Genomic DNA, 25,170 nt, shown 5'->3' with positions numbered 1-25,170 from the left:
TAACACGATTGCAAGACATCAGAATTGCTATATTCGTTTTCAAAAATGTTGTCTGTTAACAATGGTCCTAAAAGACTCCTATTTTGTAAGTTGCCTTAAAATATTTTAAATAATTTTTGTAAATTATTATAAGTACATTTTGTTGAACAACATACATGTTTTGATAAAACCTTGATTTATTTTGTGTTGGAAAGTTTTGGCTGTAAGCTATACCACTAAACGTTTCACTCACCGAAACGGGTAACATAGTTAAAAATATGTGCGGCTTTTGCATCCTAGTTTTTGACGCACGTGCGGTAAACGTTGCCATATAGCGGTCATTTGAAGTGTAGAAATACTAATAAAAAGATAGCTATTTGGATAATAACTGTCTGTTTATAAATGATGATATGCTTAAGAACTGAATGCTTATGCTCACCGAAACTGGTCTTCATATGATATATGTTGACCGAAATGCATCACAAGCAGTTTTAGCGACATATGTTACTATTGTAGTCGTGTATGATTTTATTTGGCCGCATACACAATATAAAAAATAGGGTGTACACCACCAAATCAAATCCCATACACGACCTTGTATATAGTAGTGTAATTTCCACACGTGGCTAAAACTATAACATGCAGCGTTTCAATCAACATTATTATACACCAGTGGCGTGTTCAGGAGGTCGAGCATTCGCAAACAATCGACTGGTACCATTTGTCTTCTATCATATCACATTAATCTAACATCAGGTACAAACACCGGTCTAGAAAGCGACCCCGATGGTTCGCCCTCCTGAACGTTTCATAACTCATGGATATAAATACCATCACTCCTTTACCCTTTAAGCCTGTCCTGGACGGAGGAGCCGACAGAGGCCGGCACCTGTGCCCATGACAGGCGTGCGCTAAAACAGCTTACTCTGAATGTGCACGTTAAGCTCTACGACCTGACCTGACCTGACCTACCCTTAAAAGTCAATCAGAACAAATTAGGGGTTCTCCTGTCCTGGACGGAGGAGCCGGCCTAGACCGGCACCTACGCCCATGACAGGCGTGCGTTATAACAGCGTGTTCTGAATGTGCACGTAAAACCCTATGACCTGACCTGACCTGACCTGACCTGACATTGGGGGTTAAGCTGCTAGTTTTAGACATAACGGGAATCGTCTGTGACTATTCTAGTTCCACACAAACCTGTTCATCCTGTTGTTATTAGGATCTCGCACACGTTCCAAGTACAATAATAGCTCGGATCTTGATACTAATTCAAATTACATTCCAGGAACTTACTGGCCATATTAAACAGAATTGTATGATAACAGACCTTATTATGAAATTGTGAAATATCTTAAAATATCAGTGAAATAAAAGTGTTATCAGTCACTATTTCACTCTAAAATGTGTTATCGTCACTGTAGAAAGTGTTATCTTCACTGTAAGAAAGCCGGAACTATTTTGCTGCTGGTATTGTAAAAATAAAGGTAAATTGACAAAAGTTATGTAATAAATAGAAAATTTCATGTTTTTTGTCAAATATGCATGACTGATATCTCCCATATAACCGTAAATAAAATGTGTTGAGTGCGTCGTTAAAATAAAACATTTCTTTCTTTCCATGTTTGATTGATATCTTATTTCGTGAAATTTGCAATCATATTACACATATCGTGAGATATGATTGCAAACTTCACTCGATGAGATATAAATCATATTTGACAAAAAACATGAAATATCTTCTATATGTCACTTTATCACCAATGACAGGATCAGTAGTGTTAACCGTCATCTTTGAAGTTGCGTACATTTTGAACTTTGACACGATTGGACGCTATTTGGTATATTGCTACCATTAGGACGTTCAAAAACACGTTAAACATACAGAGACTGATAATATGAACAAAACATGGGCGATCTCGACCAGAAAGTTATCTCAAACCGTAAATTCAATCGACAGATGTGTGCATATGGTTGCTATTCTCTCCGGGATACATTTCTGGATCTGTTTTAATTAACTCGTATAGCCTGCACCTGTCGCAGAAATCGAAGATACACTTTTATGTTCGTGTATTTGGGTTGTCTAATAGTCAAGGGTTTTATTTTTATTATTATTATTATTTTTTTTTTTTTTTTTAAATGAATATCTTGGGTAAATTCAGTAAATAATCATTCTGGATTTCAAAACACTACCTATGATTATTAAATGCAGTACAACATTTTGAACATATATAAACATACAGTTAAACGTTAGTTAAAAGTTTGTTTTGTTTAAAGACACCACTAGAGCATATTCATTTATTAATCATCGGCTATTGGATGTCAAACATTTGATAATTTCGACATATGTCTTTCTAAGATAGGAAAGCCACTATATGTGTCCTTTAGTAGCAAGGGATCTTTTATATGCACCATACCACAGACAGGATAACACATACCACGGCCTTTGATATGCCAGTCAAGGTGTACTGGTTGGAACAAGAAATAGCCCAATAGGCCCACTGAGAGGGATTGATCCCAGACCGACCACACATCAAGAGAGCGCTTTACTACTGCGCATACAGGAAATGTTTTATTTAACGACGCACTCAACACATTTTACTTACTCTGCAAACAAACACAAAAAAATAGAAAAAGAAAAGAAAAAGAGTAGATCCACCCTTTAAAAATACACTTTGCTTTTTTCATTTTTATTACGTTTTTGTGCAGAAAATATTGATAACTAGATACATTTTTAATAAACATACATTTCACAAATTACATAATCTACCACGTAAGTTATTATTTTAAATGAAGCTTATCATTCAGTTGCAACTGCAATATGTCTGTGATAACTGGCTCATCTGATACCAACAGACACACAGACACACGCACACACATACGCGCACAGACAGATACACCGAGATACACATATTATATATACATAAGTTACACAAATGCCAGTGAACGTTGCCAAATTAAGCAATGGCTAAAAGGTAATTGGTTAACAACATCTTCAGGCCCGATGGAACCGGGTGGGGCGGGGAGTGTGTGTGGAGGGTGCCCCTCGAGAATGAAAATGTACAGTTTATTTGTCCTACTCTATATAAATAAAGATAAAAATATGGCTTGTGCCTTCCCACTTGAGGCTGTGACCCACTCACTAAAGATTGTGGCCTCCCCCCAAAAACCCCCAAACAAAAACAACCCCAAATCATCCAGATATCGTTCCTATGTGCCTGAATTTGCATAAATGGCATACATTTGAATAGTATTAAAACGTTCTCAAGTTGATCAAGCAAAATACTATCCACATGAGCCCTGAGATAAACAACCTCGTGACCTTTTAGCGATGAACAGGTTTATACTAACACAAATGCTCAGCTAACAGGCCTACTAACGCATTGGTGTAGCCAGGATTTTGTACTGGACGGACACCTGCATTGGGAAAAGGGGGGTGGGGTGGGGGGTGGGGGGTGGGGGTGGGGGGGGGGGTAGCAACCACAATGTCTATGAATGATTTACACGTGTTATGATGGTGAAGAATAAGAAGTGTGGTTGTGGAGGGACATGATCCCCATATCCCCCCCCCCCCCCACACACACACACACTTCCCGGCTACGCCAGTGTACTAATGGGACTGGTGTACACGTCATAAACGAGTGGTTCCACTGGTTCCATGATTTTGAAAACCATTCACATCAGTTAATTTAATTATTATATATGTACTGTAGGATTGTGAGGGTCTCGACCAGCTTTTGTTATTTTCATGGAAAAGTCAACAATGTCATAACCCTGGACTAGTTTACTGACGGAAATGACGTCGACGTTCTTGTCGCAGTATTTCGTGATTGTCGACTCTGTTATTCCGCCGCTTGCCTCGATTATCAGACGAGGGAACTGTTCTTTCAAAATGGCGGCCGACTTCACAGCTGCCTGAAAATGACGTTTGTTATAGAATTAATAACAGAAAACATACATAGAATTACTCTATGGATGATTTTGAATAAAAACAGAAAAGAACAAAACAAAAATAAAACCAAAACTATATAAAATAATTTTTAAAAACCATACCCCCCCCCCCCCCCCCCCCACACACACACCCACCCCAAAACAAACAACGAATCAGGAAACATATTTCAGGTTCCCCCCATATAGCCAACTCTCCTGCAAGATAAGGTCTAGCAACAGACAACCTTCACCACATCCACACACAATCCTATCCACCACCCATCCACCCACTCTACCCGCAAAAAAAGAAGAAAAAAAAAGAAAAAAGAATTAAGAATAAGAAAGAAAAAAACCTAGGGATTGGTATTATGAGAAATTTTGCCTGATTTATTTACAACACCATAAACCGATTTATGTGTGTGTGTGGGGGGGGGGGGGGGGGGGGGCAGCCGCGTGTGCAGGGGGTGGGTTTCGGTGGTCGAAACATCTCCCTGCTCAAGCGAATTTTCTCTTTTTGTTATGTATTTTCCGTGGAGCTTGACTCGACCCCTGTAGAAATTTCGGTCACTAGTCTAAAAACACCCTGCATACATGTCTTAATACGCGCCTGAGGGCATTTAACAAAATAAAGACAATGCATGATACAAGCAGAAATTTATTATTTAACACATGGAACATATGGATTACTTCGGTAAAGCTTATTTAATAATGTCAGGCCCTTCATATACAAAGTTTATATTTGAACAACTCAAATCTAAGAGATCCGGATTTCCGACTAACAACGAACATATAATACGGAAATTACCGAGTGTATCGAATACGTATTATTTACCCTTTGAATAATCATTAATGATATACCGGTAAATAGTTAATACCGCACACCACTGGTATATATATATTAAACAAAGCAGAATAACACAACAATGTATTAATAAATAAATGTTTGGTTTCGGGTGAGAGTTGGAAATGGAACCGGAAATCTACATTTGTTGCTACGTATCTGAAAAGTAACGATGACGTCAACAATAATATGACGTGATGTATCGTGTAACTGTTACAGAGTTACAGAGAACTCCACAACGACGCCGCTTATAAAGACGGATTATACTGAGCGCCAAGACTAAGGTAAGGAATGCTTTTTTTATTTCTTTTTTTTCAGGATGAGTTGTTGTTTTGTTTTGCTCTCTCTCTCTCTCTCTCTCTCTCTCTCTCTCTCTCTCTCTCTCTCTCTCTCTCTCTCTCTCTCTCTCTCTCTCTCTCTGTGTCCAGTTCTCGCAAATAACCGTATGTTAAATATATAATAACTCCTATATAAGCATTATAATTAAACTAACATTCCGATGTAAACGATATTCGTGTTGAGGTACAACGTATAAATATTTACTCATTTCTGATACAAAATAACGAAAATGTCTTGGCAAGGAGCATGGTCGCAGCACCATTCATCGCTTACCTCTGGCGAGAAGTTGTCCAACATCACCACCTCTGCTCCTGCTGTGGCTGCGTCGGTGGCGTCCTCTATGCTGCGACATTCAACCTCAATTTTCGTGGAAAATCCGGCCACTACTCTCACATCCTTAACAGCCTGTATCAAACAGCGAACTTGAAGTTTGTTTTGTTTAACGACACCACTAGAGCACATTGATTTATTAATCATCGGCTATTGGATGTCAAACATTTGGTAATTCTGAAATATCGTCTTAGAGGAAACCCGCTACATTTTTCCATTAGTAGCAAGGATCTGTTATATTATGTACCATCCCCACAGACAGGATAGCATATACCACAGCCTTTGATATACCAGCCACTGGCTGGAACGAGAAATAACCCAATGGACCCATCATGGGGGATCGATCCTAGACCGACAGCACATCAACTGAGCGCTTTACTACTGGGATACATCCCGCCCCGAACAATGTTTGTTTCCAATGATTTATTAATTATATTGCCCAAGGAAAGTAACGCAGTTTATGACTGTCGACTGATTGCATTTGACCAGGGCAAAAATCACGTCTCTTGTTTTGTATTCATTAATTTACGCACGAATGAGTGGAGCGGAATTGTCTTCCATATCAAAATAGTATTACACTAGCAGTGGCCGATCTATGGTGTCTTAGGTAGAGGTGACTATTACGGTCAGTTTTATTATTGCAATAGTATTGCGATAGTTAAAATACTATTGTGATAGTATCGCAATAGTGATAGTACTATTGCAACAGTATTGCAATAGTATCGTGAATTCTTAAATCGCTTGATAACAGTAATATGAATAGATATTTCGTAAAATTATTTATCTCAGTCTTTCAATATGTATGATTGTATGTATGTATGTATGTATGTATGTATGTATGTATCTATATCTGATGTGTGTATGATGTATGCATGTATGTATGATGTATGTATGACGTATGTATGTATGATGTATGTATGTATGTATGACGTATGTATGACGTATGTATGTATGTATGTAGAGTGTGGGACGTAGCCCAGTGGTAAAGCGCTTGCTTGATGCGCGGTCGGTTTGGGATCGATGCCCGTTGGTGGGCCCATTAGGCTATTTCTCGTTCCAGCCAGTGCACCAAATACAAGGAAGGAAAGGTTTTATTTAACGACGCACTCAACACATTTTATTTACGTTTATATGGAGTCAGACATATGGTTAAGGACCACACAGACAGAGAGGAAACCCGCTGTCACCACTTCATGAGCTACTTTTTTCAATTAGCAGCAAGGGATCTTTTATATGCACCATCCCACAGACAGGATAGAACATACCATGGCCTTTGTTACACCAATTGTGGAACACTGGCTGGAACGAGAAATAGCCAAATGGGACCACCAACGGTATATCAAAGGCCGTGGTATATGCTATCCTGTATGTGGGATGTTGGTGCATATCGGAGATCCCTTGCTTCGTTGTGAAAATGTCACGGGTTTCCTCTCATGACTGTCGTAGTTGCCAAATGTTTGACATCCAATAGCCGATGATTAATTAATCAATGTGCTCCAGTGGTGTCGTTAAAAAAATAAGTATGTATATGTATTCATGTATATGTATGTATGTAGGTAGGTAGGTATCTGTTTGTCTGTGCGAGTATGTGTGCGTATGCACATATGTTTGTCTGTATACTTATATATATTTGTAATGTCACTAGGTGAAATTATGCGTTGCCATATTTCACTTAGCATACTATCGAAACTACGATAGTTGAGCAAACAATTGCAATAGTTATCGATAGTTGAATTAACTATCGATGCATTGCTATCGAGGCACTGACTATCGTAATATATCGATAGTTCGATGTATTGTTACACCACTAATATACACCTGGTGTACATTGTCTGCCAATATTTAACATTTGCACATTTAAAATATGTCTGCATAGAGCAAAATAGCCTTTCTGTCAATTTTATTTGTCACTTTTTAAAAAATTGCCATAGGCAGGCTCACAATAGCCGTCGGTGGGACAAATTTTTAAGTTCGAGCCCTGATTTAATTTTTATTTTTTTTATTTTTACTAAATACATGTAATACTAATAGTAATAATCAGATATGTTACCTAAACAGAGAGATGGAGCTTAAAATACTAACATTGGGGTTGGGGTGGAAAAAGGATATTCATATTTACAAAATAGACAACTGCAACATTTGAAAAAAAATCACTAGCCGTCGGGCATGGCAATAGTATTTATTTACTAGCCCAACATTGAATATCACTAGCCATGGGAGTAGGGTTACCATAATCTAGAAGCCCTGAATATATATATTAATATATTAATCTAAACCTACCTGAGCTACATTTCCCGCGGTCCAAATGTGGTTATCCTTCAGCATAACCATGGAGGAGAGGTCGTGCCGGTGTGTCGCCACTCCGCCAACCAGCAGGGCGTACTTCTCCACCATTCGAAACCCCGGGGTGGTTTTCCTCGTCCCCGCCACCTCCCCTTTCCACTCCACACCTTCAACGATCCGCTTCAGTTTCCTGGCGTACGTCGCTATCCCACTCGCCCGGGCCAAGCAGTTTAGCGCTACCCTTTCTCCCAGAAGCAGATGCCGAACCTTCCCAGTCACTTTAGCAACAGTCCTCACATTTTCTATATGCTCGCCTTCTTCGCAATCCCATTCCACTTTACAATCCAACTCTTCAAAAATCGCATCGAAGAAAGGACGACCGGCCACAACTCCGGGGCTTTTCACTAACAACACGGCAGTTTCTTCCTTTTCCCCTACAACGAAACCGGCGTAGTCGAAACTCGGGGTGTCTTCTTTGAGCCATTCTCTCGCCAAGTGTTTCAAGTTGGTGGGAGTCAAAATGTGACTGTACCTGTTGCTATAAATACCCGACAAAATGGAGTCGCATTTATTTTTCTGGGTCGTCATGCTTTACGAAAATGGGGACTGGGGAGCAGATATAGACTGTCAGATATTATAACGGTATTCTCGCGAGTTTTGTTTACACAGACGGCTCGGTGAAGCTAGCGGCAGAGTACTAGTATCTATATGATCAGGTACTGTAGTGGGTGGTCTTTGGAATACTGGTCAAAAGAGTAATACTTGGCCAATGGGCTAGCTGAGTTAAAAAAAAGCTTTGTTAGGTTGTAGCTGAAACCTAGAATATTTACCAAATGTTGACAATGCTGTTTCAATATCGTTAATAAAGCTACACGTGAATAGTGTTTTAATCCATCAATCCATCAACAGGGCCGTACCCTGACCAAAATCCATGGGGGGGGGGGGGCACTAAATTTTATAAATAATTTTTAACATACTATACTAAAACGCAAAAGAAACGCAGGTCCTGAAAATGCGAAAGAATTGCACTTTGTAAAGCAGTATCTTTGGTGGAATTGAACCTCAACTGTGTTAAAGGACATGGCACACACCCACACCGCAGTCCCACCTGCGTGTCAATTTCATTACCTGTGTGACGTCACGAATTCTCAAAACACGTTGTTTGCACGTGCTGGATCATCCGTATCATGAATCCAGTGCAAACACACTCACTGAAATGCTTATAAAGCCTACACACCTGGATTTAATCGCATAAATTCAATTTGAGTAGTGACAGACAACAGAATCACATTTTAAAAATGCCGCGACTGACGCAACTCCAGCGAGGGATGGCCATCGGGATGTTGCAAGCCGGACAGACCCGTACTGCTGTAGCCAGACAATTGGGATGTCATGTTTCGACAATCGCACGCCTTTCTCAACGTCACCAAATCACTGGATCTGTGAACGATCGACCACGCACCGGCCGCCCGAGGGTGACAACCGCAGCCCTAGACCGGTACATCCGGGTGACCCACCTTAGGAATCGGATGCTGCCAGCAGCTAACACCGCTCACCAGGTGCGTGGTCCACGTGGTCCAGTGTCCGCCGATACCGTCCGTCGCCGTCTGAGGGCAGCAGGACTCCGTAACCGCCGTCCTTATGTGGGACCAATATTGACCCCTCGGCACCGCCAACAACGTCAACAGTGGGCGCAACAACATCAAAGATGGCGACGTGGCCAGTGGCAACAAGTTCTGTTTACTGATGAGAGCCGTTACAATCTTTCCAACGCTGATGGCCGAATCCGAGTATGGCGACGTCGACATGAACGTTACTCCGACTGCTGCGTTCTGCAGGCCGACCGATGGGGCGGGGGTAGTGTGATGGTGTGGGGTGGGTTCTCATTCAACCACCGAACACAACTTCATGTGTTCAGACAACGCGTTAATGCCGCCGTGTACCAAAATGACGTCATCAACAATCACGTCGTTCCCTTCTTTGCCGCTCACCCACGTGTGCGCTTGCTGCAGCAAGACAATGCCAGGCCGCACACTGCCAGGGCAACACAGGCGTTGCTGGCTCAGCACAACATCCCAACGTTGCCGTGGCCAGCCTTATCACCGGACATGGCGCCTATCGAACACGTCTGGGATGAAATCGGACGTCGCCTTCAGGCTCGCGGACAACCTCAGAATATGCAGGCGCTGGAGGCAGCATTGGTCCATGAATGGAACTCACTCCCTCAGGCATTCTTTCAACGGCTTGTCAACTCAATGAGGAGACGTTGCACTGCCTGTTTGAATGTCCAGGGTGGTCACACGCGATACTGACTTTGACAATGCTACAGGTCGTCTCTTTCACATTTTTAACATGGACCCCCACCCTACTTTATGACAAGAAACAATAGCCAAAAAGGAATTCAATCAAAATTTTCCAACACCAATGTGTGCCGAATTGGTGTAGCTCCAAAATAAATGTTGAAATCTTCATTTCGTTTTGTTTTTTTAATATTTTATATCCAATTTAATGAGAACCTGCGTTTCTTTTGCGTTTTAGTATATAAAGATTAAATCTTGACCTTTTCAGGGCCGTACCCTGATCAAAATCCTATTTGGGGGGGGGGGGGGGGGGGTCACTACTTTTTATATATAAAACAAATTGTGACTTGTCCAAGAACGCGGAACCTTTTAGAAGTCCGGGGCATGATTTCCTGACATGAATTACAAAATTGACCAATTTCCAACAATAAATTTAAACAACTTCAATGATTATTTGGCAGAGTATTGTAACCCGATTTTTTAAAATTATTATTATTTAAAGGACTCGCAAAGTTAGCCATTTTCAAACGGTAGGTTAACAGAGAAATGGCGTCAAAATCTGAGCCTTGCGTGTGGACAGAGGACGATATTCGTTGATAGAAAAAAAACTGCACGAATTTTTTTAAACTGCAGTCTTGCTTATATTTTGTTTTAGTAAAACATATTAAAATATAGAAAAACAGACAAAGCACCTTTAACAAACATTTTCACGAACTACACGTAAACTAGTCTCGGCAATTATACGTAAATGTCCTGTTTCCGATTTGTTTCAAGATTTGCCGAGTCTGTCATTTAAGATACACCTTGTCAGTTTCGTCCTACAAGTGTTGTGGCACAAAACATTTCAACACCTGCTTTTTCCCTGACTAAATTAGTTTGGATGGGGCAGGGGGTGTTGAAAAGTATTAGAGGGTTATTCCTTTAAGGAGAAGTGATGACATTTTTAGACAGTCCCTTAGCGTTCGTGAACACGTGTCGGTGAACGCAGCTTTGACAACGCATGCCTTGCTGCAACTTATGTGCACGCATTTTGTTTCTGGAAACGATTCTGTAGGAATACAGCTATATTAACTCACCTCATTACAACAATAACAAAAAACACAAAAAAACCCAACACTTTTATATTATTTTATAATAGTAGGGACAGTAGTAGTAGGGTCTATTAAGATGATTAGGCAATATACAATCAGCATTAATTTTATTATTCAACTGAACACATCGTGTCCGTGACATCGATTGTGTCAACATTAATGCAAATGGTAATTTTTCAAGACTTGACAGCAACTTACCTTGTTGATTTGTGAAAAAAAGACGATACACTTTGCTGTGTGTATCTCTTTGCCTTCTTAGCGCTAGGCGCATCAGAAATTGGAGAATTGGACATTGCCGTTTTAGATTTTGTATTCTCGAAATATCAAACTATTAGGGTTTCCGTTATGTATTTCCTGTTCTATTTTTAGCGCGTTGGTCTCGATATACAGTATTATTATTTAATATGGACGGTCAGAGACCTGTAGCCGTATAACATATTATAACCTCTAGAATATTACCTGAGCGTATGACATACAAAATACAGGGAATTAAACACTATACAAATTAAACCCTGACATTTCTATGCTATTACTGGAGATATATAAAAAAAAAAAAAAGGACAAGATTCTCAGGGGGGGGGGGGGGGGGGGGGCAGCTGCCCCCCCTGCCCCCCCCCCCCCCCCGGAGGGTACGGCCCTGATCAATCATTTATTTCCATACATTAATCATACAGATCATATATATGAATAATACACATGAACAAGGTAACAAAAACATCAAGACATGTTACAATGTCAATGGTAATACAGTCAGTTACTTAGCATAATTATAATTTATATACTGGTAACAATACTAGTAGCGCTGGACACTCGTATATACATTCGTTCATTTTCATTTTAACTTATTTTCGTGCATATATCCAATTAATGACCTTAGGCTCAAGCACGCTGTCATGGGCACACACACCTCAGTTATCCGGGCTGTCTTTCCAGGACAGTGGGTTAGTTATTAGTGGTCAGTGAGAGAGAAGAGGGTGCAGTGGTCTTACGCCTATATTTGAGTCGTTAAAACTCACTCTGGCTGGGAGCTGGTACCGGGCTGCGAACCCAGTACCTACCAGCCTTATTTCCGATGACTTAACCACGACACCACGGAGGCCGATGTATGTACATAACTACTTGGTGTTTAAGTAGCGTTGATAAATCTATGTATACATGATGTTTCAATAGTTGTGATAAATCTATGTATCATGTATACAAATATGCATGGTGTTTCAACATCGTCTTGATAAAGTTAATGTATGTATAGAGTTTTAAAGGGACATTCCCGAGTTTGCTGCATTGTAAGATGTTTCCGACTAATAACATATTTCTACGATTAAACTTACATATTAAATATATTTTCTTGTTTAGAATATCAGTGCCTATATATTCAATGTGTTTGTGGTCGTCTTAATATTTGTAAGAAGCCCAAACTGGATTTTGTCTTACAATAATTTCGTACGTACGAAAAAATCTTTTTTTAGGAAATAAAATGAAATTTAACCTAGTACAAATATTAGAACGATCAGAAACACGTTTAATATACAGCCACTAATATTTTATGCAGAAAAATATATTTGATATGTAATTACAGTCGTCAAAAAGTCTCTGTTAGTCGATAACATCTTAAACATTGCAGCAAACTCAGGAATGTCCCTTTAGTAGCGCTGATAAAAAAACCTCCACATGGGCTACAGGCAGTGGCGTAGCGTGGGCGAGGCCACCGGGGCGGTTGCCCTGGGCGCAAAATTCTGGATTGGTGGAAGGGACTCTGGGAGTGCTAACGGTTCACTGGTTACAGGGCGCAATACTTGCCTTGCCCCGGGCGCTGGCAACCCACGCTACGCTACTGGCTACAGGAGTTTTAATGAAACTGTACTGTCTTTCAGTTGCTCTGATGATAGTTTCAATAGCGTTGATAAAGTTATTCACGTGTCAATAAATATGTGTGTTACAAGCCTAGCTATAAAGTTGTACATTTTATTTCATATACCATCGATAAAGCTACACATGTGTAAAACTTATTTGTATATTGTTATCAACTTGAAAAAGCTATGAAGTAGCGTTGATAAAACAACACATGTATGGTTGTTTGTTGTCGGTTCTTATTTTGGTGCTTACATCCAATTAAGGTTCAAGCACGATGTCCGGGACACACACCTCGGCTATCTGGGCTGTCGGTCTAGAACATTGGGTTAGTGGTTAGTGAGAGAGAAGTCGGTGCAGTGGCCTTACACCTACCTACTGAGTCGTGGGTGTGAGCCGGTACCGGGAGGCGAACCCAGTACCTACCAGCTTTAAGTCAGATGTCTTAACAACTATACCACCGAGGCCAATACACACACGTTTGTTGAGAAACAAAACTATATATGGTGATACACAAAACTATATATGGTGATACACAAAACTATATATATATAGTTTTTTTTGAGTTGCCATCCGGGCAAGTGGTGACAGCACTTTCACTTGCCCGGTTCTATTTTCACTTGCCCGGGGCTATTTTCACTTGCCCGGTTCTATTTTCACTTGCCCGGATCTATTTTCACTTGCCCTAATAATATTTTCTAAAAAACCAACAATATTACAACAGATTATAAGAGAAAACATTTATTTTGAACTATGCACGTGATGGATCACGAAATATACACGTGTTAGAAGTTAGAACACGAACTACGCACGTGTTAGGACACGAGCTACGCACGTGTTAGGTTTGCGAAATCGCTTAGCGTTTCATATTAAATTAGATAACAGGATTATATAATTCCCGATTATATAATTTCCAACAAACAAAGACAAATCGGTCGCCAGGCGGGCAACCTTACTGTGGGTTTTCAGTCGCCCGTCGTCGTTTTCAGTCGCCGGGGCGATCGGGCGACCGTTAAGTTCGAACCCTGTATATATATATATATATATATATATATATGTACATGTACATGTACATGTACATGTACATGTACATGTACATGTACATATAGATATATATGTATATGTATATGTATATGTATATGTATATGTATATATATGTATATATATATGTATATATATGTATGTATGTATGTATGTATGTATGTATATATATATATATATGTATATACTGTATATATGGTGTCAGTTATATGTATAGTTGATAAACAAAACTAGTGCTGTACATGGTGTCTCGGTAGTGTTGATAAAACTGTTATATGTATATTGTTGATAAAGAAATCTATATATAGTGTCTCGGTGGCATTGATAAGCTTTATTACATATATATTGTTAATAAAGAAAGTCACACATGGTGTCTCGTCAGTGTTGATAAAACTATGTGATGATAATTATGTATATTGTTGATAAAGAGAGTTATACATGTTGTCTCGCCAGTGTTGATAAAACAATGTTATACATATGTATATTGTTGATAATCAAGTTCTACATGTATGTATATATATATATATATATATATGTATGTATGTATGTATGTATGTATGTATGTATGTATGTATGTATGTATGTATATATATGTATATACTGTATATATGGTGTCAGTTATATGTATAGTTGATAAACAAAACTAGTGCTGTACATGGTGTCTCGGTAGTGTTGATAAAACTGTTATATGTATATTGTTGATAAAGAAATCTATATATAGTGTCTCGGTGGCATTGATAAGCTTTATTACATATATATTGTTAATAAAGAAAGTCACACATGGTGTCTCGTCAGTGTTGATAAAATTGTGTGATGATAATTATGTATATTGTTGATAAAGAGAGTTATACATGTTGTCTCGCCAGTGTTGATAAAACAATGTTATACATATGTATATTGTTGATAATCAAGTTCTACATGGTGTCTGGGTGGCGTTGATAAAACTATGTTATGTTGTGTATATTGTTGATAAACAAAAGTATACTAGTATATTGTGTCAGACAACGCCATACAAATTACATGCGTGTGACGTCATTTGAGATTGAGTCTGGATTCTAAAAGTTGTATAAACACTTGGTGACTTGAATGACCGTTCTCGACTTATTTCGATGCTTGTAACAGTGAGAGTGATGCATGATGCATGATGAAAGTTGTACACCCTTCCATGGAATAAATTCTGCATCCACACTTTGCCTAGGTTCAAACTTTTGCTATTCGTTTTAACTAGTTCTCGGTTTACTATGTAGCTTAAAAAAAACTCCAGTCGTCCAAGGAAAGTGTGCTGGGAGTACATATGCCCCAACCCAACCGAAATTCGAAGTGCCTCGAAAACGTCCAGTGTTTTTAGAGATTGATACAATGCATTTGGTACTTCTATGGGATATTAGTTTACCATATAAACTTTTGTGTACTTTTAAATACTGTAGATGTCCTTGTTTAAAGATTAATTGTATCCCCTCCCTTAATACTGAAAGTACCACTTTTAAACATTGCACACCCTCCCTAGATAAAATCCTGCATCCGCCCCTGTCTAGCAAGTGTTAACAAGTGGTTGGCTGAACGTCTATTACAATTTACCCCAGACACCATAACAGTTACCGGCACATCTATAAAAATCATATATATATATATATATATATATATATATATATATATATATATATATATATATATATATATATATATATGTATTTTTCTGTCAACAATATTATATACACACAAAATGTTTGTGTAGACCAAACCCAGCTGAAAAGAGTTAAGATCACAGCTGTTAAGCCACTAATTAGTTGGTACTGAATACAAACCGTTCCACGCGGTATAAACCTTCACAGAAGTCGGGCATATATCAAATAATATATATATGCAGATACAAATATACCGAATACATGTTACTAATAGTCAATACAATTGCAAAACGCCCACATTTTCATTAGAAATAAGATTTCAGTAACATACCCAATACCATGCCTAAATGGAATTAATTATTATTATTTTAATAATAGGGTGTTTGTATAGAAATATGTAGTAAATAATTAACAAAATATGCCTGTTCAACGTTTGTTTTAACACCACTATAGCACATTATTCACTTATCATCAGCTATTGGTAATTGTAATACAGTCTGCGAACAGGTCTGTACTATACATGTATATAATGACCAAATACTGTCTACCTTTCTATACCCTGAAAGATGTGATTAAACTAATGGAAAGAAATAAGGCAACACATGGTATCCGAGACCAAATTTAATTCACTACTAGAGTAGTTACATCTGTATAAAATACAGGGCCCAATTTCACAAAACATCGTATAAAGGTTAGTTTTGCACGTAAATGAAAATCTACGACTAAACCACAGTTTTTATTACTGTTATAGTACAACAAATATAGTTAAAAGTAAACGTATTTCATTTTCTTTTGTTCTTAAAATGCGCCATCTTCTGTAATGATGTGATTTTCTTCGTGAAATAGATGCCAAACACTTGTAAATATGTGCCCGGAATAACTGCTAGTCGCAGACGTAAACTTACGATGTTTTGTGAAATAGGCCCCAGGGCCCCGTTCCAAGAGTGCATAGGATAGCTATGTGCCTAAGGTAATCTTAGTGCTAAGATCGCTTCGTGGAACGGGGCCCAGAGATGTAATATAAGACTGAATGACTGTACTGAGGGACTGACTGCCAGTAACACGGTCAACTTCCTGAGTGTTTTGGTTGCAGTCCGTAGATGGTGTTACTAGTTACGAGTTCTCTCATTTCTTTCCATCCAAATACAATGTGTGTATTTATAAATAATGTCAATCTGACTGAAATCCGTTCAACTCATCTAGTAACTGGTTATAAAGTTAAAGTTTGTTTTGTTTAATGATACCACTAGAGCACATTGATATATCAATCATCAGTTATTGGATGTTAAACAATTGGTAATTCTGACAAAGATTAGAGAGGAAGTTTTTCCATTAGGGACAAGGCATCCTTTATATTCACTTTCCCACAGACAGGACAGAACATACCACGTCATTTGATATACCAGATGTGATCCACTGGTTGAGATGGGGAAAACCAATGAAAGAATGGGTCCACTGAGGCGACTAACGGATTTGATCCTATGACTTCGGCACCTGAGGCGAGTGCTATACATACTGAGCTAGATCCTGCACCTATTAACTGGCCACTGGTGCTTTAAAACTTTTGAGTCTAAGACTCAAGACTTAATAGTGTGAGACTTTAATGTTGTGACACAGTGTGCGATTTTGGTTAAAAAAAAAATTAAGGGTCATAAGGACTCCCCGTTTGCAAATCTTTAAGAGCCCGCCACCAACTCGGCGAGCCCTGCCGTGCGTCTCCAGTAGAACAGAAGATACACTAAATGTTTTGCATGAAACCACGGAAAAGATCGCTATTCAAGACTGTGGTTTCCTAGGATTTTGAGATATATGTTGACCGTGTCATTTTTATTCTGATCGTGTCACTTTGAAAAATCAATGTAATTTGTACAAATAACGTTTACGAACCACGCGGGCTCGTATGCTAGCCAAGTTAGAGAGTCATACATGTGTTTGCGAGCCTCGGGCTCCAGTACTCCTCAAAATCGCACACTGTGACAACACAATGCAAATTGTATGCATGTGAAATCGGTAAAGACGAAGACGGAGTCTGGACTCTTAAATGTATCAGCACGGCACTGGTTATAGACCCGTTGACCTAATTTCAGTCACATTGTACTAATGCTAAACACATATTTAATAAAATTATACATTTTATAGTTATATTTAAAAAGAAAAGAAAAGCAAAAACACTATTATTATACATTTATTTACACATACAACCGAGCAATATATATATATATACATACATACATATATTACCAAAGCATCAACTATTGCACAGCACATGCAGGTATACAAAACACAACACACAGCAGCAAAACTCATGAAACAAACCTGGAATTTATATCAAGCAAATTAACATAACGATAAGCTGTGTTTAACAATTACCATCATTTCCTTCATCACTAACATCAATGATACAATTAGCTAGTTTATCTTCATTTAAAACATTGTTTCAACTGTTTTCTTGAGCATACCAAATCAGCTACTAATCTATACCTAATTACACATCCTGTTTTTAAGAAGCTAGGTTTTTTCTTCTATTAACCAGTATTTCTCTTTGTAATCTTATCCACCATGCTATCCATGAGAACAAAACATTCGCTCTTGTCGACTGTTAAACATCCCAAATCCATTCATTATTTCTGTGACTGGTTGATTTATGATCACATTTCACATAGAAAAACATACCCAGCTTTTTAACTTCAGTAGCCATTTAATCTTTTAAAGAATGCCAATATGGATAAAACTTGAAATGAAGTTTACATTGATTTGATCATTAATTTTTTTTAATAAATTAAATTTTCAAAATAAAATTAAATTTATAATTTTAAATGCAGCTTAAATTCTCAAAATCGGATAAAGAAGATACTTATTTTGATATTCTACTCTCAATTAAGAAGTGGACAGACAGACAAAATCCATGACAAATGCATCAAAAGTGACAAAACAAGCCTTTGATGGCAACTAATATTTTAGTAATACTGCGGCAATAATTTTAGTTTTCACCAATATACTAATTTTAATTATCACAAACAGGACTATTAATAACACAATACTAATTATAATCTACAACTGAATTCTGATTAAAACCACATGAGCTAATTTAAACAAGAGGTGCCCTATATGTGTATGCGCATCGTTGTCTTAAGACTGATCAAATGGTTTGTTAAAAGTTAAAGTTTGTTTTGTTTAACGACAGCACTGGAGCACATTGTTTAATCAATCATCGGCTACTGGATGTCAAAAATTCGGTAACAAATGGTTTGTGGTAAAATGTTTTAGTTTTTTTAAATAAAGTTTTGTTTTATTTAATGATATCACTAGAGCACACCGATTTATTCATCATTGGCCGTTGGATATGAAACATATGATAATTGTGACATAGTCTTAAAGGAAACCGGCTAAAAATTTTACATTAGCAGTAAGCTATCTTTTATATGCATTCCCATACAGGACAGCACATACCACAGGCTTTGATATACCAGTCATGTGACACTTGTTGGGAAGGGAAAAATCTCAATCAGAGAATGGCTCCACCAAGAGGGGTCGATCCTACAACCGAAGTACCTCAAGTAATATTATTTTAAAAAGTAAACAACTCTTTTTAAGTCCATTAACTTGAGAATGGGCAGAAGTACGTGGAATGGGTAGATATTTGTAATATCCCTCCACAAGAATTATAAATAAAGTGTACAAATAATATTTGACAGAAATACTTTATGCTGGTAAAAACTGGAAAGAGAATGAATGAATGAATGAATGAATAATGTTTAACAATATTCCAGAACGAAATGGAAAGAGTTAATAAATAACATATACATACACATATGTAGACCAAGAAAAAGCATTTATGTACACAATATTTTAACACAAACTATTTTTAATAATCATAATCAATTTAAATTATGAAGGAATGGGCATACATAATTTATGTAAATTATCTTGTAGTTAAAGCACAACAGCATAACAAATTTAAAAGACAAAAAATCAACAAAAAACCCCAAACAAAAACAAACCCACATACACAAGCAAAATGCCATCCTATGCAAATACCAATATATCTGTAATCATGATCAATTTAAGTATATAGCCTTTTTATTACAGATATCATTTTAAATATATGTATGTAGGTACGGGCTTACCATATAACCATGGGTTCAATTATCAAATTAATTAACATACATGTATGAGTATATTACATGCACATGTATATCATGTCAAATAATTAAAACTCTGCACTACGTGAATATTAATAATGCCACTAAAATGTTCTAAAAAGCACCACATAAACCACACTGTCTAAAAGTTGCATAGTGTATAATAATTATTAATAAAATTAGAACTAGAAAAAAGAACGAAAGAAAACACTACAAACTCTTCTTCAACAGGAAAAATAAGTAAAAAGTCAATACTATGGAAGCCAAACTATATAACAAAATGGCTCTATAACACAACTATATAAGAAGTGCATAAATGTTGATAATATAATAAGTCCATTAAAATAACAACATAATAATAATGATGATGATAACAATAATAATAATATTAATAATAATAAAACAAAACAAAGAAACCCCAATTAATTTCAAACACTGAGACATTTGCTTTAGAGAATGTGATATCGTTTTCAAACCATGTTAATTAATAGTACAGTGAAACCATTCTAAACCGGACATCTACAGGACTAAGTAAAACAAGTGGGTTTTTTTAGGTATTTGGTTTAGAGAAGTTATCTTCTGTACTGATATTTTAAAAAAGGACAAAAAAAGTTTGGTTTTGAGAGAATTCTGGTTTACAGAGGGTCCACTTTAGAGGGTTTTCACTGCATGTAATTTGTTTTAATAATGGTGAACTGAAAGACGGCAAAACCAGAACCCCAAGACATTCCCATTTCTGTAATACACAATTTTCATTTTGAGGGAAACAAAGTTATGTTTGTTTAATGATAAAAATGTTACTTTTAAACTTTATGTACATATAAAAAATTAAATTATATAAAAAAAAATCTTTTACATTTTGAGGCTGTCACAACAATAAAACTGGGTTCGAAATACTAAGATTTTTGCCAGTCAGCATCATCATGGGCCTGGCGATATTTTTGCCTGTTGTCCTATTGCAATTATTTTGTGTTTATACTCGCAGTTATGATTAGTTTCAGTAGAATATGTATCTGCATCCAAATATTTGTAAAACTGGTTTCACCTCTGACATAATGTCTATAAAACATAACCATTATTAGAATACGGTTTCTCTTGGTTATTTTTAACAAAACATTTTATTTTACCAAAGGCGATCACACTGGAAAATCCTTCCTTGCTTGAAATGAAAATGCTTTATTCTATATGAATCGACTCGGAATATCTCGGCATATCGATGGAATCATACAGTTATTACATCATATAATCATGTTTGGTTTGGCAAGAATTTCAGCCAATTTTGACCCATATAAAATGGTGTAAGAAAATTACAACAAATGACAAACAAAACCCAAAACAAAACAAAAGTACCTTCGGTTTTATTTCTGAAAATATTACCATGTACATTTTTTGTTTTAAACAATATTTATTAAATAAATGAAGTGGATTGGCAAACAGGAGCTAAGCCTATATAAATGCCTCGCCATGAGATGTTACATACTGTATACATTTCAATGAATGACATTGTATAGTTTCTGAAATTTTTTATAAAATGAACTTTTAACATTTTGTGTTTATTTAAAAAACTGTTTTAGTCCTACTAGACCAAGCAGTAAAATTATTTTTAAAAAGTTATAATAAAATTTTCATTACATTTATTACAACATAACATCATCCCAGGGAACGCCATATCTGATGTTATTTTATATGGGCAAGTTATCTCATTGAATGTTATTGTTTATGGACCAAAAATAAATCAAAATAAAGTATGAAGGTTTAGTGTTATTATTAGTACATGTAAGTATTATTCAAATTTAATTATAAGTATTGTTTATCTGGGCATGAAAAAAAAATCATCCACAAACTAATGCGAGAATGGCTTCGCGGATTCAATTTACGAATGAATGTGGTTTTTTTCATACCCCGATGAACGTAAAAGAAATAACAGACAATCCTTAAATGTATTGCTTGTCATGACCCTACAATTGTTCTTTCAATGCTACATTGTATATTTGAGTGTCCAATTAAATAATTAGAATAAAGGTAACAATCTTTGACATTAATTCCAAATTCATAGAAGGAAACGTTTTGTAAAACCCATTTATGTTTGTTTGCCTGTACTAGTTGGCATACATTATATACATATATCTTTAAAATTTATCCATGGTATATTTGTATAATATGTAAATTTTGATCAAAGAATTTATATATTTTTATATGTTCAATGTGGCCACTCTTAATTTAACATTTACAAATCAATGTGGAGGGTACATTTACAATAAATCTCATAAAAATTTAATAGATAATTTAAGTGCGAGTATATACAACTGTCATACATATGTAACACATTTTTATCTACATGTCTATTTCATGTTTATCGTGGAATTAAAGTATTCAATCTACACTTGTGAATACAAATAACAACAAACTATATCAAGGATTAAATTACATATACTTTTGTTATAATTATAGACAATATGTAACAGAAATAACATGAACATGTTTGCAACATTCCTTTTTTAAATGCTAATATTTCAAATACAGATTAACAAACCATCAAATCAATTAAACAGATGATGTACATAACATATTACAATTATTATATCTCTAACACAGTGCTTACCAAAACTATTTTGCTCTAACAAGCCAATCACAGCCCCAACACCGAATTGATCTTTTTCAATGGTAAGCCCAATTAACAAGCCTATAACAGCCCCAACACCCCATCTCTATTTCAATGGAAAACCCAACTAACAACCCAATCACAGTCTCAAAACCCTGTCTCTTTTTCAGTGGCAAGTCCAACCAACAAACCAATCACAGTTCCAACAACACCCCATCCCTTTTCCAATGGTAAGCCCAACAAGTCAATCACAACTCGAATACCCAATTCATCTCTTTCAATGGTAGGCCCGACTAACAAGCCAATCACAGCCCCAACACCCCATCCATCTCTTTCAATACTGAGCCCAACCAGAAAGCCAATTGCAGACCTAATACCCAATCTGGGTGTTTTCAGCAGTAACTCCAACCAATATGTCAATCTAAATCCCAACATCCCATCTGTCTTTTTCAATAGAAAGCTCATGTAATAAGCCAATCTCAGCCCTAACATTTTATCCTTTTTAATAGTAAACCCAAACAACAAGCCAATTTCAGCCATCACACTGCATTCCTCTTTTCTTCAGTAGCACGCCTGAGTAGCACCCCCACCCCTATATATCAGTATTTTCTTGCACCTGAAATCTTCAGTTTTAGAACCACATATCCAACAAATCACAGTGTCTGAGACCACATAAATATGTACATGCCATTTTAGAATCATATGCTACCAGTATCAACAACAAACACCCATTTTCCAAAAAAAATCTGCTTTTAAAACAATAGCATGGTCCTTGAAAGTAACAGTGATTTTAAAATAGTCTGTAACACCATCACATATATTTACAATTGAGGAGATATGGTATTAAGATACGATATGGTACATTGTTTTGTACATCGAAGTTTAAATAATGTGCATCGATTTTGCAACAGGCCAGGCAAGAAATGTGCAGACAGTTAATATATCACAGTTTAGTGGTATACACAAACCATTATGCAGCACATATACATACAGTTGATAATTACATGTTATAAATTAAATATAATATAGTGTATAAACAAATCTTGTTTAATTTTAAGTAAATAAACCATGTGATATTAGTATTAGTGAATTGTCCAACAATAAATAAAACAACCCAAAATACTCCAATCACATTCTTTTTTATGAAAAGCTGAAAATATGATTTTAGAAAGCAAGAAACCTCCACCCCAAACAAACATACAAAGCTCCAATACCAACTTAAATAATCTTGAATCAGTTTTACATAATATTTGTACTGGAAACTAAATATACATGGCTCATCTGATGTGCACTTGCCGTTATGTTTATTTAATAAGGAAAACCCGAAGAAAGAACAACAATAACAACATAATCATTGTCTTATTTCAATCAGGTTAAAACACTAAATATATTATGTGGTTTCATTGTTATATAAAATCAATAAAAATTACCTATGCAGATCACGATATCTCATACAAACCATTGTTTTGTTCATGTGTCAGTTACCCAAATTTAAATTCATAAGAACTGCCAATAGGTCATGCAGTGAACCGCTACATTTTTAAAATTAAAAGTTTTAAACTATTTATATTAAAAATAAAATGTCAAGACTAATTTTTAACACTTGAAATATATAAATTGCAATATCATTTGCAAATTAATTTGTCTGAAACACATTTTGAATATCATGTAGTACAGAACAGAAGAACACAATTAATGTGCTACAAATAGGTAAAAATCATCTGGACAGACTTTCGGTTACCTAAGATTTTGAAATATTATTCCCCATGTTTATTTTGTATTATATAGAATTTCAAATGACATTTTCCATGAACACAGTGCTAAGAAAATAGTGGTCTTATCACAAATATGAGCTGATTAGTGTGTATTAAGTGACAGTTTGATGAAAATAAACCACCAACAGTGGAACATTTATGATCAACGGAGCATGCAATTGTGGTAACAAAACTAGTGACTGGTCCTTTATAAGAATATACCGTAGTGAAGATGTGTATAATTCTAAATATTGTTAAATTATTTTAGAAATGACATACACAAGTAGATGAAATATAATTGTTAATAATAATAATAATAATAATAAACGTGTCAAGAAACACATAGGTCAGTCTAATTAGAAATCTTATTTTTAAATGATCAGTTTGATTGTTAAGAATAAAAAATCAGAAAAAATGTTCTTGTCTTAATAATAAAAAAAACAATTATAAGTTTGTTTTGTGTAACGACACCACTAGAGCACATTGATTTATTAATCATCGGCTATTGGATGTCAAACATTTGGTAATTTTGACATAATCTTAGAGAGGAAACCTGCTATATTTTTTCATTAGTAGCAAGAGATCTTTTATATGAACCATCCCACAGACAGGACAGCACATACCATGACATCCCGCCCCTACAAAACAATTACCATAAATATTTTCAATAAATTTTTTAAAGCATATTTGAAAAATAAATTTTTAAGTAGCTTGATTTTGATACAATTGCTAAACATTTGATATTTTTACAAAAAAAGAAAGAAAAAAAAAGAAGAAAAAAGAAAAGGGAAGTGAATAATACTGGAATAGTAAACGCATTATCTGTTATTTGTATGGTTTGAAATATTACATATAATAAATATGTTTATTAACATCAGTCATACATGCATTAAAGATATCCTCCCACCTCTCTCACTGTCTCTTACACACACACACACACACACACACACACACACACACACACACAACCACCCATGTTGTTATACTTCTATTAAATTTCACGCATGACTATAATCTGATCAACAAAACCGTAATATGTGAACAGGGCCCGTAAAAATGGGCATT

At 36.2% G+C, this 25,170-nt stretch overlaps 1 protein-coding gene and 1 long non-coding RNA gene across 3 annotated transcripts in view; one reads left to right on the top strand and one right to left on the bottom strand.

The window, feature by feature from the left end:
• Nucleotides 1–2,636: 2,636 nt before the first annotated feature.
• LOC121367966 (nicotinate-nucleotide pyrophosphorylase [carboxylating]-like) lies at nt 2,637–8,605 on the bottom strand. Of its 2 annotated transcripts, XM_041492437.1 has the most exons (3): nt 7,700–8,584; nt 5,363–5,494; nt 2,637–3,894 (listed from the first exon to the last, which is right to left on the bottom strand). In XM_041492437.1, the coding sequence occupies exons 1-3, from the start codon at nt 8,288–8,290 to the stop codon at nt 3,676–3,678; spliced, it is 942 nt and encodes a 313-aa protein (XP_041348371.1). In that variant the 5' UTR covers nt 8,291–8,584; the 3' UTR covers nt 2,637–3,675. The 2 variants fall into 2 exon arrangements, with proteins under 2 accessions (XP_041348371.1, XP_041348372.1); XM_041492438.1 differs by lacking the exon at nt 5,363–5,494 and having other exon boundaries at nt 7,700–8,605.
• LOC121367967 overlaps nt 4,778–25,170 on the top strand; it is a 37,670-nt gene continuing 17,277 nt past the window's right edge. The window contains exon 1 of the long non-coding RNA XR_005957463.1: nt 4,778–5,034. This is a non-coding gene — a long non-coding RNA (uncharacterized LOC121367967). The remainder of the gene's footprint in view (nt 5,035–25,170) is intronic.

The sequence above is a fragment of the Gigantopelta aegis genome, chromosome 3 (genome assembly GCF_016097555.1).
Source record: "Gigantopelta aegis isolate Gae_Host chromosome 3, Gae_host_genome, whole genome shotgun sequence".
Taxonomy (NCBI): Eukaryota; Metazoa; Mollusca; class Gastropoda; order Neomphalida; family Peltospiridae; genus Gigantopelta; species Gigantopelta aegis.
The sequence above is the reverse complement of the archived record's forward strand: the minus strand, read 5'-3'. Positions and strand labels throughout refer to the sequence as shown.